The sequence below is a fragment of the Podarcis cretensis genome (assembly GCF_951804945.1).
Source record: "Podarcis cretensis genome assembly, chromosome: 4".
In the NCBI taxonomy this organism is placed as follows: domain Eukaryota; kingdom Metazoa; phylum Chordata; class Lepidosauria; order Squamata; family Lacertidae; genus Podarcis; species Podarcis cretensis.
Window position 1 is genome coordinate 22,589,208 of NC_137173.1, and position 18,255 is coordinate 22,607,462.

General features: G+C 41.5%; 1 protein-coding gene across 1 annotated transcript in view; it reads right to left on the reverse strand.

The window, feature by feature from the left end:
- CWF19L2 (CWF19 like cell cycle control factor 2) overlaps positions 1-18,255 on the reverse strand; it is a 73,287-nt gene that overhangs the window by 24,610 nt on the left and 30,422 nt on the right. The window contains exons 9-10 of the mRNA XM_079973525.1: positions 16,319-16,415; positions 15,859-15,951 (exon numbers count right to left, since the gene is read on the reverse strand). Of these exons, the coding sequence (XP_079829651.1) occupies positions 15,859-15,951; positions 16,319-16,415 (190 nt within the window). The remainder of the gene's footprint in view (positions 1-15,858; positions 15,952-16,318; positions 16,416-18,255) is intronic.

An 18,255-nucleotide genomic window follows, 5' to 3' on the forward strand; every position in this document is an offset into this window, starting at 1 on the left:
TTTCAGACAAATCAACTATGTGTCTACCTCACATCTGTTCTCCTTACCAATAATGACAGCTTATCCCTGACAGCTCTGTCAGAGTAAGAAAGTTCTGTGGTTATGAAAGCACCAGGGCTCTAAGGGCTTAATTATAGACTTCAGGTGAACCTACACAGAAATACTGGATAAAGGCCGCAAAAAAAGTGAGAAAGAGAAACACAACTGCCCTTTACTACATTTTCATCAGCAAATGATCTTGCTCCTTCTTTATTCAGAAAAATAAGCATAGATTTTAACTTAATAAGATTTATTTATACATTAAACCTCTGCTCACAAGTGTCCAAAGCAATACTCTGGGCTATTCCCAGCTACTGGGCAACCTCCAGTTACTAAACAACCTCAAATAAAAATTCTGCAAATTGTTTAACACAGAAGAAGAAATAATAAGTCATGTCAAGACCGTGCATGTATCTGTCTGGAGAAAGGTCAGTATTTCTCATCAGTCACACATTGGCATGTAACAGAATTCACTGGAACATTTGAGGAGTGCAATGCAACAGGCCTCTCATGCTCACCAGATGTTTTATATGTCATATACTGTAGCTGTTTTGATTTATTTCCCGGTGTTTTAAAAAAAATACAGATCCAAGCCCCTATGCATACAGGTTCTGAAGACATGCTTCCTATAGCCCTGTTAAACTTTTTCTCCACAAAGACCCACTGTAAGTCACCCATACCTTATTCAGCTGGATACATATCCTGAAATTCTATAAAATATCCTAGGGTGGCTTACAATTAGAGTACAAATACAGGAAGTATAATCAAAACTATAAGAAAAAAGCATTATTGATACCAAAAGAGGCAAGGGTATAGAAGCGATTTTAAGAACGGAATTCCATAAAAAGCTCTCCAAAATTGTCTTACACTTATCAAGACTCCACTACCATAGCTAGTGAAGAGCAGTGAAATCCTATGCAAGCTTACTCAGGAAGTAAGTCACATTGTGTTCTAAGGGGCTCGCCCCAGTTAAGTGTGCATAGTATTGCACCTTGGAGTCTTACAGTGAATCCCACACAAGCCTTTCCAGAAGTACTATTCGGTTGGATGGGGGCTTACTCCCAGGAAAGTGTGCACAGGATTTCAGCCTTAACAATGACACAAGAAGCCCTGGCTTCTTTTGAAGTCAAGACCTGCCTTCCACAAGCACACTCAGACTTTTCTCTGAAATGCAGGGTTGATACTGACCTGTCTACGGTACAATGATTGAATAATGTATGCCAAGTAAACTGGTTTTAAATCAAAACTATTTAGACCAGAATAAATGTCACAAAACCTTTCTACACTAATGACTGATTGTTAAGAGTGGTACTAACTATCCTTAAAGCAATTATAAGGAAAGTAATCATGAAGCATATTATTATTATTATTATTATTATTATTATTACTACTACTACTACTACTTCCATCCTGCCCATCTGGCTGGGTTTCCCCAGCCACTCTGGGCAGCTTTCAACTGAACATTAAAAACAGAATAAAACTTCAAACATTAAAAACTTCCCTAAACTATGGTTTGTAAATTGTAAATTGGAAGCTAGCAATTTTTCTGCTTTCCTAGTGTTAACAGGGTTTGAAAGTGGCTGCCAAGTGTTGTTGGGCTGCAACCACTAGTCATAGAGGAAGTTGGAGTTCAACAACATTTGGAAAGCACCACCATCAGGGTATGGGATGCAGGTGGCACTGTGGTCTAAACCACAGAGCCTTGGGCTTGCCGATCAGAAGTTCGGCGGTTCGAATCCCCGCAACGGGGTGAGCTCCCATTGCTCAGTCCCTACTCCTGCCAACCTAGAAGTTCGAAAGCACATCAAAGTGCAAGTAGATAAATAGGTCCTGCTCCAGCGGGAAGGTAAATGGCGTTTCTGTGTGCTGCTCTGGTTCGCCAGAAGCGGCTTAGTCATGCTGGCCACATGACCCAGAAGCTGTACACCGGCTCCCTCGGCCAATATAGCGAGATGAGCGCCACAACCCCAGAGTCATTCACAACTGGACCGAACAGTCAGGGGTCCCTTTGCCTTTCCCATTAGAGTACCCGTGATTTAGACCAGGAAGAAAGCTATTAAAAAGGAAGTTTGTCTGAACAAGAATTCATACTAAAAAGAGCCATGAAAACATTTGGTTTTCAATGAGATAGAGCCGTTAGAAAACCTAGAAGCATAATCTACCTGCCATGCTACCCACACCACCTACAGAATTATAGTTGGGGTATAATTACAATTAGCTGCCCTGGGGGCTGCAGAAGTAAGGAGAACAACACCCTGGCCTCTGCCTTTGCCAACCTTTGCTCCCCATTATCCATAGCCAGAAGGAGGAGCAGTCAGGAATGATGGGGGTTCAACAACATCTGGGAATCCAAGGTTAGGAAAGGCTGAGCTAGAGAAACGAAGACCACTAGGAGGATGTACTTCATGGCAAAGACATCCAGTGGCAAAGAGAAGCATATTCTGGTCGTAGTCAATGGCCAGAAAATTGACAAATACAGGGAGACTGCTTCCAGTCTACATACCAGAAAGAATACCCGAGACCTGAACACAATGAAGATCTCAGGAAACAGGAGGGACTAAAAGAGGAATGGCCCATATGGCCATAAGCGATCTCAAGATTTGGCCTGAAACAGAAGTGAGCGGGTGTGAGGGAGCATGAATAAATGTGACAAAACCTTTCTACACTAATGACTGATTGTTAAGAGTGGTACTAACTATCCTTAAAGCAATTATAAGGAAAGTAATCATGAAGCATATTATTATTATTATTATTATTATTATTATTATTACTACTACTACTACTACTTCCATCCCGCCCATGTGGCTGGGTTTCCCCAGCCACTCTGGGCAGCTTTCAACAGAACATTAAAAACAGAATAAAACTTCAAACATTAAAAACTTCCCTAAACCATGGTTTGTAAATTGTAAATTGGAAGCTAGCAATTTTTCTGCTTTCCTAGTGTTAAAAGGGTTTCATGTCACATGTGCACCAATGCAAATGAGTTTCCCTCATAAAATGGGGACTGAATTTATGTATCTTGGTTTGGATTGCACTGTAGTTTGCAATGGTATACACTGAATATGGAACTATAATTAGCACCAGGAATGGAAGCTAGCAAGGCAAGAATTGTATGGAAGAACAGAACTCATTCCCTAAGGACAGCTTCTGATTTGTAAATCATGACCTACAGAGATCTAGCATTCAGTCTAAACTTGTCCAAAGAAAATGATCCATAATAGTGGACAGTTTTAAATATATTTACATTTCTAAATAAGGATTGCAAGGATTCAAAACAGTAATTTCTGATCTAGTCCTGCTTTCTGGGGCACTAGAATAAATTATTTAAGTTTAGGTTATCTACATTCAAGTTTAGGTTATCTACATTCATTGAGTGTTGCCCACATCAATGTAAACTTATGTAAATAGAGTATTTGATTACTCAGATAGCTGTTTATTCAAGTGTTATGCATATCCCCCCCAGGTCAGTTGAATTATTGAGACTGTGTGGAAGAGACTCTCACCAATTAATGCATTACAATCCAGGAAGGCCAAAACAAAAAACTCAAAGGATGGCGTCTTAAGTGAAATACAATCTTAGGGACTTATTTGTGTTACCTCTTGAGAGGGAGACTGTTCCATAATTTAACAGCAGAAAATGAAAAAGGCTCACAATGCACACAGTTTAATTTGCAGAACAGCCAGTTGACTCTGAGCAGCTGAGCAAAGGAAGTTGACAGAGGACTGATAACTTGAAGTCACCAACTATTAAACTGGAACTGCTTCTCAATGTTTAGCAGCTAAAGAAAATGATAAAAATTTCAGGAGTCCCTATATCACAGGGACAGGAAGGAAAAGACCGCTGCTCAAAAAGAAAGGAGTATGTGTGTGTTAATGAGCAGATGCATATTGCATGATCTCAAGATGATGAAAGGATAACTGCGGTTCTACACCAAGTGTTAAACAAAATTAATCCAGGCATGATATCACGAAGGCATTATAGATGATATATAATGTTTAAAAAGGTAAAGGGACCCCTGACTATTAGGTCCAGTCGTGGCCAACTCTGGGGTTGCGGCACTCATCTCGCTTTATTGGCCGAGGGAGCTGGCGTACAGCTTCCAGGTCATGTGGCCAGCATGACTAAGCCGCTTCTGGTGAACCAGAGCAGCGCATGGAAACGCCATTTACCTTCCCATCGGAGTGGTACCTATTTATCTTCTTGCACTTTGATGTGCTTTCGAACTGCTAGGTTGGCAGGAGCAGGGACCGAGCAACGGGAGCTCACCCTGTCGCGGGGATTTGAACTGCCAACCTTCTGATTGGAAAGTCCTAGGCTCTGTGGTTTAACCCACAGCGCCACCCACATCCCATATAACGTTTAGATAGAGACTAAATCTTAAAACAAAATGCACAACTTCTGTTCAAAGATTTAGCTAAACGACTCCCATTAATATCTAACTTGAGTAATTCCGTGCCTCTCAATTTGTAAGCAAAACAGGGTACCAGGAAGATCTATGGTCACTTACTTCCAGAAAATATGAATGTCGACCGTTTGCTGGAAAAAGAGGGGGCCTGCTCTGAGCCCCCTGCAACTCATTGTGTCCTGGAAATAGGGATGAGATTCACCGAGGTGTGAGAGGAATATGTGCCACTGAGAGTTGTTTTTATTTAAAAAAAGTCTTCCCCTACCTGTACTTTAAGTGGAAGGTATATAATGGAGGAGAATACTCCCTGCAAAGCTATACAGAAATAAAGCATTTCTGAGAGGAGCTAAATATAAACACATACACTTTTGCACTATGTAGAATACTTGTGGAATATTGCAGGGAGGTGAAAAGGTAGTTTGTTTTCTCTTCCCTCCCTCCTGAAAAGTCTCTCCCCTCTACGATCCCTACAAAGAGCCTGATCCTGACTAGCCAAACCATTCCTGCCAGGAGCTGCGACTACAGGGGAACTTTTATTGAACAGCAGGCGCCTTCTGTGCCAACATCTAAATGCCTATTCAAAACCTTTTTTGTTCTGCCAGGCCTCTGCAGACCTACAGTTATCATTTTAGTGTTGTGAGCCACTTCAAAATGTTTTGTGATTTTGCATTTATAAATACGTTTATTATTAGATACTTATTTATATATCCCACCTTTTTAACCAGACAGGGACTCATGGCGGCTTACAGATAAAATTTATAAATAAATAAATTAGACAGTTTCATGCCTGCAAATGGGTAACATATCATTTATCAATGATATCTGCAGTCAGTCAGGTTGTGACAAAAATAGTCTAGGATCTCAGTACTAGCTTTACAACCTCTGATTGGCATTGCAGCTACAGCAATTCCACTAACTTTAGCTACTTTTCACTTTTGTTGGTTTAGTTTAAACCCTTCTCTCTTAAGCAAATCTATGGTATCTGAACCGCTTGACCAAAACTCTGCATCCTACTTCAAAAGCAGCCTTAGAAATAGTTGCTGGTCTGGGTTCCTTTGGTGAGTAGGAATTACCACTAGGCTCTGAAGTCTTTCCTTAGGCCAGACATTTTGTAGAAAAGATTTCTACAGCCTTTGGGAAACTTACAAAATCTGAAACAGCACAATTAACAATCTAGCCGTCAGTTAAAGAAGTAGAGGGGAAGTCAATAGTAATCGCCATACGAAAGAACATAAAACATTAATGGCCAAAGATGTAAACCCACCAGTTCAGTAATAATAGTAATATCAACAGCATCAAGACCAAATGTCTGAATGATGAAAGAGAACAGGAGCAGTTGCTACCCAGATAGGCAACCTCAGCTGTCAGGCTCCCATCAGCTAAATGTACTTAAATATGCACATATTACAAACTGTGCAGTTAATTGAAAGAACTTCCACACACCCCAGATGCATTGGCTAAAAGCCAAACATCTTCATCTAAGGAATATAGCTTAATTACTCATCTTAAACTGTGTAATTAGTTTCATGAAAGTGTTTTCCTTACGTTTTGGAGACTATTGACTAATGAACCTTAGAACACCAATTACACATACTGTTATACTGATGAGCTTCCTTCTTAATGGATTTTCAAAACTCAAGCATCTCTAATTTTATCAACACAGAAACAGGGATGTACCAAATTAATGTTTAGTTAACATATAGTTTAGATTTTGAAAATGGGCCGCACATGGTTTTGTAGCCTTCAAATATTTGCGCTCTCTGAAATAAGGGAAACAAGCAGTGAAAAACTGATGCCTTTTATGAAATAATCTAATTTTGGGTTATGAGCGTTCAACCTGCCAAATTTAATGCTGCTCATTTAGACAGGGTGAACACACTAAAGTTTTGCTCAGACCTTCTGTACAAAACCAAAAAGTAATACTGTGGAAATCATCTACTTTAATAACTTTTTAAGACTTTACAATGATTTTCAAGAGTAGTATGATATTATTGTCTAGGAACCACACTCTTAAACAAGCCCTTCCTGTGGTTCATAAGATGTAATAGAGTTCTACGACATTTTGCTTTTGTTCACTGAAACACAGCCAACCTGTCATATGGTTAAATAAGGCTGTAAGCCTGTAAAACTGAAGAACCACACACCCAGAGAAGATTGCCTACTACATCCCTGCATGACTCACTGCCCTGGCCTTGCCTTCTTTCCAATCAACCTCCACTGGGATCAGATAATTCAGCAGCCTCTGTGCATCAAGTAAGATTTAAATGGCAGAATCATTCCCACTACAGATTTGCAGGACACAAGGGCAGATGCTGCTCTTTGCTTTTCTACATGAACTCTGAACTTAACACCTTCCACTTAGGAAGCATGCTCAAAACAGTGACTCATGCAGTAACTGTGAAATATATATACTCTGAAGGTAGGCAGTTCTTAGGTCTAAAGCTGGCGTGATATTTGACATGTGATTTAATTTAATGTGTCTAGTTCTGTCCTTCTAAGTAACAGCCAAGAGGTGTTTAGGACTGTGACGAATGGGAGTACAGTGGTACCTCGGGTTAAGTACTTAATTCGTTCCGGAGGTCCATTCTTAACCTGAAACTGTTCTTAACCTGAAGCACCACTTTAGCTAATGGGGGCCTCCTGCTGCCGCCGCGCCGCCGGAGCACAATTTCTGTCCTTATCCTGAAGCAAAGTTCTTAACCTGAAGCACTATTTCTGGGTTAGCGGAGTGTGTAACCTGAAGTGTATGTAACCTGAAGCGTATGTAACCCGAGGTACCACTGTATTAAGTCTTTTGTTGCATTTAATATACAGTGGTGGCGCTGTGGGTAAAAGCCTCAGCGCCTAGGGCTTGCCGATCGAAAGGTCGGCGGTTCGAATCCCCGCGGCGGGGTGCGCTCCCGCTGCTCGGTCCCAGCGCCTGCCAACCTAGCAGTTCGAAAGCACCCCCGGGTGCAAGTAGATAAATAGGGACTGCTTACTGGCGGGAAGGTAAACGGCGTTTCCGTGTGCTGCGCTGGCTCGCCAGATGCAGCTTTGTCACGCTGACCACGTGACCCGGAAGCGTCTCCGGACAGCGCTGGCCCCCGGCCTCTTGAGTGAGATGGGCGCACCAACCCCAGAGTCTGTCAAGACTGGCCCGTACGGGCAGGGGTACCTTTACCTTTACCTAATGTCTAGGGCAGCCCTTAATCTTTTTAGGAGCTCCAGAAGAGAAAGGCAGAGTGGGATGGACTTACTATTGTAGTCAAGCTCAGTTTTGAGAATGATTAGCGAAGCAACCCATTTCTAGATACCAGCAGCTGACTTATTCCATAGCTTAAGTTGCAACTCTATGGAGGGAACTGCTGAGCTACAGAAAACTAAAACCTTAAAGGGCACCTAACAGTGAGTTTCTAGTTCCATCACTCTATAATATTCATGAACTGTGTGTTGTCGGTAATTTTTTATTTCATACTTAGCCTGCTCTCACTTTTTGAAAGATAGCAGGCTTATAATCTAACTGATCAAGTCCATGTATATGTTTACTCCTACATAAGCGTTACTGAGCTGAGCGGGGCTTACTCACAGGTAAGTGAGCTTTTTAAATAAATTGTTGTATTGGCCTCAGCCAATGCTAGGCAAATTGGGCTGCCTGCAGATCAGAGGGAAGCAAAGCCCCCGACGCAGAGAGGTGCCAAATAAACAAAAAATACAGCTATCAGAAGCCAAACATTACAAGCCATCTGCTTCTAATAGTGGCAGCATAAGACAGAAACTGATGCTGTGTCTACTCCCCCTCTCTTCTCATTTTCTAAAAGAAAAGTATTGTTCTTAATACTGCCCTTAAAAAAACCCAAATAAACGTTAGTGAAAAATCTGCATGTGCACAAACACAGTGGTAATTCACCAAATGTGTTGCTTAACTAAGAAACAAGACTGTTCTTGTTGAATGGCTGGCTGATGTATTTTCCAGAGGCTAGTTTTATCTGTCTTATCTTGTCCTTGGTACAGATCACTTAGCTGAGCAACTCGCGTTGTAGCTGACAATTATTTCTGGTTTTCGTAAACGCACATTCTTTAAGCTCACTCTGCATAAATAAGAGAACCAAATAGCAGTGTGGAAAGCAAATGTAATCTAAAAAGGACTTTGGGGGAGAAATGCATTTTTCAGTTGAAAAATTCAAGCAAAAGAACTGGCAGGTATTAAAAATTATGATGAGTTGGAAAACATTTGCAACTGGGTATTCAGGCCACAACCCATCTGTTACTAAATGCATGCTATCATCCAAGTTTCTGTAGGAGGCTGCCTGCATTACATGCACTTATCTCATTACTAAACCCTAAGGATGCAAAATCTCATTAGTTCTGACAAACAATACTATTTTCCTGGGTATAATATTTAGAAATGTTTCCAATTTATCTTTGATTAAAGTGGTTAAAAAACCTAGGGGGGAATCGAACTTTGCGCTTCAATGAATGTTCTGTCTTCACAAGCCTTGCAGCCTGACAGAGGCAGGAGAGCAGGGGCAGGAGAGCAACAAATGCCCACTGCCCATGTAAAAGTCTTTGCAAAGGCCTTCTACTGATGGGGTTATTGGGCGAATGCCGCTCCTACTTCTCAAGAAATGTTGAGGGCAGAGTGTCATGGCTTAGCACATCATGCTGTTATATTTCAAGTGTAGTCAGGATCCAAAGAACCCTGTTCTTTGTTTCACATGCCCAAGGAAACTTTGGGCTATTATTCTCCCAGCAATGTCCCATGGTGTATATCAAACCTCTTTTAAAGGTAAAGGGACCCCTGACCATTAGGTCCAGTCGTGGCCGACTCTGGGGTTGTGGCGCTCATCTCGCTTTATTGGCTGAGGGAGCCGGCATACAGCTTCCGGGTCATGTGGCCAGCATGACTATGCTGCTTCTGGCAAACCAGAGCAGTGCACGGAAACGCCATTTACCTTTCCGCCGGAGCAGTACCTATTTATTTACTTGCACTTTGACATGCTTTCAAACTGCTAGGTTGGCAGGAGCAGGGACTGAGCAACAGGAGCTCACCCCATTGCAGGGATTCGAACCGCCGACCTTCTGATCGGCAAGCCCTAGGCTCTGTGGTTTAGACCTCAGTAAAAAAAACCTCTTTTAGGATAGTCTTAAAAGGAGCATGCCATACAACAGGGGCAGGGCAGAGGGAAGAGATCTACCAGGAAAAATACAATACAATACTGTACAATACAATACAACACAATAATAAAAATTCCACTGGATATACTTAAGCTCTTGAGCACATCCAAACTATCTTTATTTTAAACCCCTTATGTCTTACGTTCATGTTCAAAACAAATATCCAAAACAGCTAGGAAAAAAATAAAATATGGTGTTAAAAAATGGCTAAAACAGCAGAGAGGCAAACAATAGCAGGAAAAACGACAGCAGCAAAACAAGCAAAACAAACAAAATCCATTTGAGACAAATAAAAATAGAAGTTTACACACAGCACTGGAAGGCCAGGAGGGCTGAGAACAACCTCAAAGGGAAGAGACTTTCACTAATGGAACAGAACTTTTCCCTCCTCTCCTCTCCATTGCAGTCTCTCGCATGCCCTTAAGATCAGATGGGGGGATGGGGAACCCACTGGAGAAAGTTTGGGGGGCAAGCAGGGGGAGAAGAGGAAACATAAGTGCTGCTGCACCAGGGGAACTCCACCGACATTATTTTGCGTACAACCCATAGTTTCAACAAGTGCCTCCAGAGAGGAGTAAAAATGGCATTATAATAATCTCTCCTTTCAACCATTATACCTGTATAAAATATTGGCATCCTGCCTCTTGGCTTCAAAGATTCCCAACATAAAAAACACAAATATGAAAATGCAACAAAATTAAGCAGATTAAACTCAACCAACATGTCAACGAAACAGCTGCAGCAAGCCCCATTAAAACGAACAATGTTATTGGTTGTCTATGCCAACTGAGTCTAGTAATCTGGCAGAAAGTTCCATGATGGTGCTTTATGTCCTGAAAGGCCCTGTCTTGTCTCTATCCATCTCACCTGTGAGGTTCGGACAATAATCTAGACTGGGTAAGTTCATAAAAGATCTGGTTGGCAGTCCATTTGGCACAGAACCTGCAATTCTAGAGGCTCTCCTCCTCCTAGCCCAGGACTCTTCAATGAATATTAGGGACTGACTGAAAGCAGGGACAACTACAAGAAGGGATTGTCTAAAAGCAACCCAAAATTTAGAGACATGGAAAGAAAGAGAATCTGACCAATTTTGCCTCTGCCATTAACTACCAGTACTACTGACAAACTGTTCACAATGTCGTTTCTTATACTTGTGGTGCAATTTCTGAAAAACATTCAAGATTTAATCACCTGTAATAAAATCTCTGGCATAAATTTTTCTTGTTAATGTCTGCAATAAGAACACATTGTTGCTATGAAGATCCTGAACAGCGTATTCTCTGCCGCGGTACAAATATATATGATGTATTTTATCTTTTCCTAAGATGGCTTAGTCCCCAGAAGTCTCTGGCAGATTCATAAAACGAACTGTATTCTTACTAGTATATCTCTGACATGTCACTTGTCAAATTTCAGAGTTTGCCTGCCTTATTATGCATTTTGTCATGCTTGCAGGCACAGCTCACCTGCTTTTGCTTCTTCCATTTTAAGCAAGCTTTCTTCCCCTCTGCCTCTACTTGACAGCTTGACTTTTTCAGTTTGTGGTGTGTATTTAACCCGAGCCTCTATTACAGTGCCTGTATCAACTTTGTGCACCTTCTAGGATGTTTAATTTGTAATTGCTCCTGTCATTTCCTCCCAACGTCAACAGGATATTGAATATAAAACCACACTAATTACAGCATTATTTGTATCAGAACCTGTGCCCCATTTAGCTATAATAGTTGCGTCTCCTGTTGTTGGTTCCGGCCTTAGCCTGGAGGAAGTCATTTATTGTGTCTTGAAATTAAATGTCCATGTTTCACAAGGTGACATTGTCCTTGACAACATGAGCACGAATTGGGGGGGGCGGGGGGGGACATGCTCATTATTATTTTTGCTGCATTAGTAGCTTCTAAAAGTAGAAGAGGCAGAAGTTTAACTGCTCAGGGAGGCACAAAGGACATTTAGGGCTGTTGCAGACATAAGAAGGAAGGATCTTATCAGCATATTTAAGAAATGTGGGACGCAGGTGGCGCTGTGGGTTAAAGCCTCAAGCGCCTAGGGCTTGCCGATCGAAAGGTCGGCGGTTCGAATCCCTGCGGCGGGGTGCGCTCCCGCTGCTCGGTCCCAGCGCCTGCCAACCTAGCAGTTCGAAAGCACCTCCGGGTGCAAGTAGATAAATAGGGACCGCTTACCAGCGGGAAGGTAAACGGCGTTTCCGTGTGCGGCTCTGGCTCTGGCTCTGGCCAGAGCAGCTTTGTCACGCTGGCCACGTGACCCGGAAGTGTCTCCGGACAGCGCTGACCCCCGGCCTCTTAAGTGAGATGGGCGCACCAACCCCAGAGTCTGGCAAGACTGGCCCGTACGGGCAGGGGTACCTTTACCTTTACCTTTAAGAAATTAGGAGTGTGCTGAAGGACTGCATGCTCCCTCCCCAAATTCCCTCCTCCCGACCCCACCCAGTTAGGCAATGCAAGGGTTACATTAACCAGTGTTAAATCCAGGGCTTTTTTCAGAAGGAACTCACAGGAACTCAGTTCCAGCACCTCTCAGGTAGACACCATTGCCATTCTAAGAGAACAAGGGAGGTGTTCATGGTGAGTTCCAGCACCTCTTTTTCTAGAAAAATAGCACTGGTTAAATCTAAGCAAGTCCCCCAAATTGACCGGCATTTGAAGCTGGTTAACTAGTCAAGTCTATGCATATTTACAAAGTAAGCCCAACTGGATTCAATAAGAACTATTATTAAAAGCGTGCATAGAACTGCATTTTAATTAACTGTGATTAATGTGTGTGGCAGCCTGTTCCTTAGATTCTCTTAACATGGGAGGAAGTGAATTCATTCCAGGGAGGTAATGCTCAAATCATTATATCTACAGTGGTCCCTAAAGATGAGGAGAACTACACAGATTCATCAGGAAAAAGAGAACAATCAACAGAAATTTTGAAACTGTAAATCAGCCTTGGAACACCACAAATCTACATTAAGTTGATTTTTCAATTTGGTACCATGCTCAAGGGGCAGCAGATGATTTCAGTCTTGAAGGTAAATTTCAGTTAATTCTTGTGTACAATCAACTTTCAAAACATACCCAGAATTTTACAAAACTGTCAACGCCATAGTCAAATTACTAATCCTATTAAGATATCAGAGCAAATATACTCTGAAGCAGCTACTGTTCTTACTTGCAAATAAGCATATATTTTTAAACAAAAATGGGAAAAACAAATAAATATTCTCTTAAGGATTCCAAGGAAACTTTACCGGAAATTCTGTTTTTGGCTTGCATTCAATTAATTTCCTTCTTATGCCTCATGCATCATTATTAAAGAACTATCTGAAACAATCACATTGGAGTGAAGAGATTTGTTTTTGTTATTTGAATGCCAAAAATAAAAGGAAAGACTGGCTGTTTAAACTATACGTCACTGAAGTAGCCAGCTTTAAAAAAAACTACAGAAGAATTGTCACAGGAATTTCTGTATTATAACTGGGTAGACTTGGGAGGTCAAAAGCTACTTTTGGACTTTTATTTAACTAATTTGATTTTTTTGCATGTGTGCATTTATGTGTTATCCTAAGGAGAACTTTTGCATAATAAATGAATTCCAGTCGATCCAGCAGTCTTGAAAGCAAAATTAGTATTTCTTGCCTTAAAGCTCTTGAGCTAACAACACTGAAACCAGGATGTTGATTTATGATTACAGGTCTACAATGTGAAGTTTTGGTTGATGTCAAATACTGACATACTTTAGAGGTGTGAATGCAGGAAATTTGATCAAGGTGTCCTAGATTGCCAATTAGTTTTTCCTTCTAGCTTACGCATGGACATTTATTTAGTTCAGCTTGCTAATGCTTCTTTGAAGATTCAACAATTTTAAAATGCTTACTTTTGACAGGGAACATCGTAACAAGGAAAAGCTTAGGCACCTTACCAATACAGAGAAGTATTTAAAAGCTTAATCTACCATAAAACTAACTGAAATCTTTGGAGGTGGGAAGGTTAAAACTCCTTTGAAAAAAATTATGTCAACCAAATAGTGCACTTCTAAGAAGCATGTTGTCTTTGTCCATGGAATTTTCTTGGCAGGGATACTGGAGTGGCTTGCCGGTTCCTGCTCCAGGTGGATCATGTTTGGAACCTAGACAGCATCTTAAAAAGCAGAGACACCACCTTGCCAACAAAGGTCTGTATAGTTAAAGCTATGGTTTTCCCAATAGTGATGTATGGAAGTGAGAGCTGGACCATAAAGAAGGCTGGTCGCTGAAGAATTGATGCTTTTGAATTATGGTGCTGGAGGAGACTCTTGAGAGTCCCATGGACTGCAAGAAGATCAAACCGATCCATTCTTAAGGAAATCAGCCCTGAGTGCTCACTGGAAGGACAGATCCTGAAGCTGAGGCTCCAATACTTTGGCCACCTCATGAGAAGAGAAGACTCCCTGGAAAAGACCCTGGTGTTGGGAAAGATGGAGGGCACAAGGAGAAGGGGACAACAGAGGACAAGATGGTTGGACAGTGTTCTCAAAGCTACCAGCATGAGTCTGACCAAACTGCGGGAGGCAGTGGAAGACAGGAGTGCCTCTATCAAGTATCTTTATCCTCTATCAAGTATCTTTATTAAAACAAACATATCATAGCTGAGGATATAAACAAATTAATCAAGCCTGATACAATCACTCCTCTCCAACGCAAGACTTGATCCATCTCTATGACTACTGAAATAATGGAAGCAAAGGCACTGTAGAATATTATTAATTCCACTACATGTATCATCAGCCTACAGCTCTTCCTAGCCAAAGACCACAATATGCCACAATCGAAAAAAATCAAGATAGCGGTGGTTTTAAATGGGACGTGGGATGAATGTTTGCTATTAAACAGAGAGCCAGTAGGCCAGGGCTGTTGTAGAATATCACCATTCCCTGGGGATGCATCCAGGAGTCATCAGATTGAGCTCTGGATACTGAGATAAGCAACCTGCCAGCCAGATGCAATCTCCAGGCCTTAATGTTTACAGAAGGAGGAGAAAAATGCATTTTCCCTAAGATTGTCCCTAATTTACTTAACACTGGCGTTAGTTAAGCATTCGTGTAACAGAACTGGGACAAAGAAAGATTTTTGCTCATTATAAATGCCCAAGTTTGTGAACTGTTCATTACGAATCACAATGTTGCACAAATATCCAGTGATACCAAAGAGGTTGAATTACACTCCCTGGCTTAACATTTGAATCCTCAAATTAACTGCAAATAGTCACAAATCTTGTTCTAAAGAAAATTTGACACACAGCAATTATAGAAGACAAAAGCAAATTTTTAAAAATGAGGCTGCAAAGCAAGGCATCAGAGAGTGGAGGAGTCAACGACTGTGTTACTAGTGTAGCTCTTTGTATCCAAGCCGTAAGCCACAAATCTCCCAGATTCTCAGAGAGAAATTGGTCTCTTGATCTTTTAGAAGACTCCATCCAATCTTCTTGCAGCTAGATATTCCCAAACATTGAACTCATAATACTAAGGTGGTGCTACCTCTCTATCTCTCCTCCTTCAGACTTCAGCATAAAAGCCACTTATTTAGCTAAGGCCTTTTGGCTTAACCTCTTTAGTCCTCCTCATCAGCTGGCATGAAGCCTAAGTACTGTATGTGAAACGGTAATTCCTTCGCTTCATTACCCTACCTCTTCCTTCCCACCACTGCCTACATTTAGACTGTAAGCTCCTCAGACAGGAACTTGTCTTTGGCTTATGCTACTCTGTGGAGCTCCATATACACTAATGACATAGTAGCAGCAGCAACATTTATCCCCCAATGTACAAGATATGCAAACACTCATGCAGATTAGGAGTATAGTATACCAATTCAGATTCTTGGGTCCATCTCAGAGTTGTCTACACTGACTGGCAGTGGCTCCCCAGGGTTTCAGAGAGGAAGCCTTTCCCAGCCCTACCTGGAGACGCCAGGGATTGAACCTGGGACCTTTGGTATGCAAAGCAGAGGCTCTACCGCTGAGCCACATCCCTTCTCCACTGAATGTATAAACTTAGTTGAACATGGAATTTGCTGTGCTCAACTCTGTCTTAAGAAAGATTTTCACAGCTTCCCTCCAGAAGATAATATTTTAGCATATAGCATTGGTTCCTGATTGTTTTGTAGGTACTCTCTGCCAATGCTAACAAACCATATTTGACGACACCACAGCTCTAGGTGCTGCAATTCTGTCACTGCTGCTTTTGTTCCAGACTCCAAAACACATACAGGACATGGTTTCCTTACCTCCTTCTCAAACTTTCTAGCTTGAGTCTGTGCTCCGCTTTCTTTCAACCTGCGTGCATTGTCAAGCTGGGTCTGAAGTTTTACTGCTAAATCCTTTAAAGAGAACAAATATTGTTGAATTTTGTTTCACTAGCAATACCAAATGCACCATATACAGATTTTCATTTTTATATATGCCACTTTTCAAGAAACACCTTACAGCAGTCAACAATCCTTACTACAAGCATCAAGAGCTTTCACTTCTGGCTGCTATGTGTACCAAAGGCAAATCAGTGAAACCCACTGAAGGAATTAAATGTACATTTTGGTAAATGGGCTTAATTATCTGAAGGCTTCAGGGCTCCCAGATGCTTTGAACAAAGATCTCTCTTTATTAGTATATGTTTCAACTCTCAGTGCTTCAGTCTGAACATACGTTAAGCAATACATTAAGCACACTCAATACTTTTGTTCTACATACCTTGTTTCCCATCAATTCTGCTTTTACAATCTTGGCTCCCAATTTGTTCATCTCCTCATCACTAAGAATTTGGGGCTTTTCATCCTCTGAAACAGACCTGGTCAAACACACATAAGCCATTCAGCATACAGAAGAGGAGAAATAGAGAAAACATAATCAACACATGCACCCCCATTCCCTAAGGCCGATGCAAGTTGAGAATGTTGTTATAGACAAAGTAACTTTGCTTTTCTTCTATTACTATACCTACATTGTTGATCTGTATTTGTTTACAATGCTATCGTAAAACTCTGTAAATTAATTGATAAGAAAGTATCTGCTAAATATCTGTTTGACCCATGACAGCAGTGAAGAATCACAAATAAATGAGTCATCCCCTAGTAAAGCAATTCTGACTTGGTATTTTATTCAAGTTTAGAAAGAACTGCTTCTCCAGATGTAAAACATTATTTAGAAAAGAAGTGGGTTTTATAAGCCCTTAACAATGTAAGCCACCCCCTTATCACAATTCATTAATAAAGTAATCATTGTGCGATGTGTTACTGTATCAGATTTTAATACTCTTGCAGTATTACAGAAACAAGTGTGGTTGATATCTGCACACATCAGAGCACCAAGCTCATGACTTTTTCTTCCCATTCCCCCCACGCCACTCCCCTTTTGGTTTTTGGCTGCAGGACTTCATAAAGATGAAAGCAGCTTTAAGGAGAAAATTAATGGGGAGCTAATTAAGGCTTCTAAATATTTAATTGAAACTTAAAGACAACTGAATCAATATTTGTCTCTCCTCCTCGTTATAAAGAGAGGCTACTTTGTTCAAAGATGAACTTAATGAGCACATTAAATGCACATTTTAGTAGCTCCAAGTCATGGGAGAAACATCTTTAGGGGTTCTCTTCCAAATCCGACCCCTTCAATTACAATTCCACAGCTATTTGAGACTAAAGAAATTCTTTCTTTAGAAGAATTGCTAACCGGCTCTAGTTAATGGCTCTACAGTGGCTTGATATTTTTTAAACCATGCCTTTTATTTTCACTGTATTATAACCTTCTCCTTGCCCTAGCCTCAAAATAGCACATGAAAAAGTCTACTGAGTAGCACCTTAAACTTAATTCTGTAATTAAATTTAAGCAAGGACACATCATTTTTCCAACGCCTCGAGGCCAAATCCAATGCATTTCTAGTGGGCTACCCAATACATTGCAAGTTGTACTCCTAACTCCCAGGCTAAGGGAGGAGTTAGCAACCAGCAACAAACTTTGCTCAGTGCAGATCCTGGGAGCTCGCAAACAGACCTCGCAATCTGGGGTGTTTGCAAGGGCGTTTAGCGGGGGAAGCCCAGGGTTCTGTCTCTTGGTGTGCATAGGACCAGAGACACGGAGGGCGAGGGAGCTGCTTCAGTGACCTATAACACTTGTGCCATATTTGTCCTTCCGCCAGAGAAAAAGCAACAGTACAATTGTAGCAAGTGCAAGCTGGCTGTCTTGCTGGAAGTGAAGGTGCAGCAACTTGAGTCCTGCCTAGCCACACCTCAAGCACCAGGACAACATGCAGAGTTACTTGATACAGCTGAGTTGGCTGAGACTGAGCACCAAGATAGTTTGGGTGCCCACCCAGGGTGGATAAAGATTGCCCATTGGAAGAATCTAACCCCTGGAGGAATGTGATGCACAGAAGTAGGACGGTCACAAAACACACTTTGTCATTAGAGTTGCAAAATTGCTTCCATGCTCTCAACCTTGGACACTGATTTTGGGAGGAGGAAGAGAGCAGAGGAGCTAGGACAGAAGAATACAGTGGTGCCTCGCAAGACGAAAAGAATCCGTTCCGCGAGTCTCTTCGTCTAGGGGTTTTTTCGTCTTGCGAAGCAAGCCCATTAGCGGCTTAGTGGATTAGCGCTATTAGGGCTTAGCGGCTTATAGCGGCTTTTAGCGGC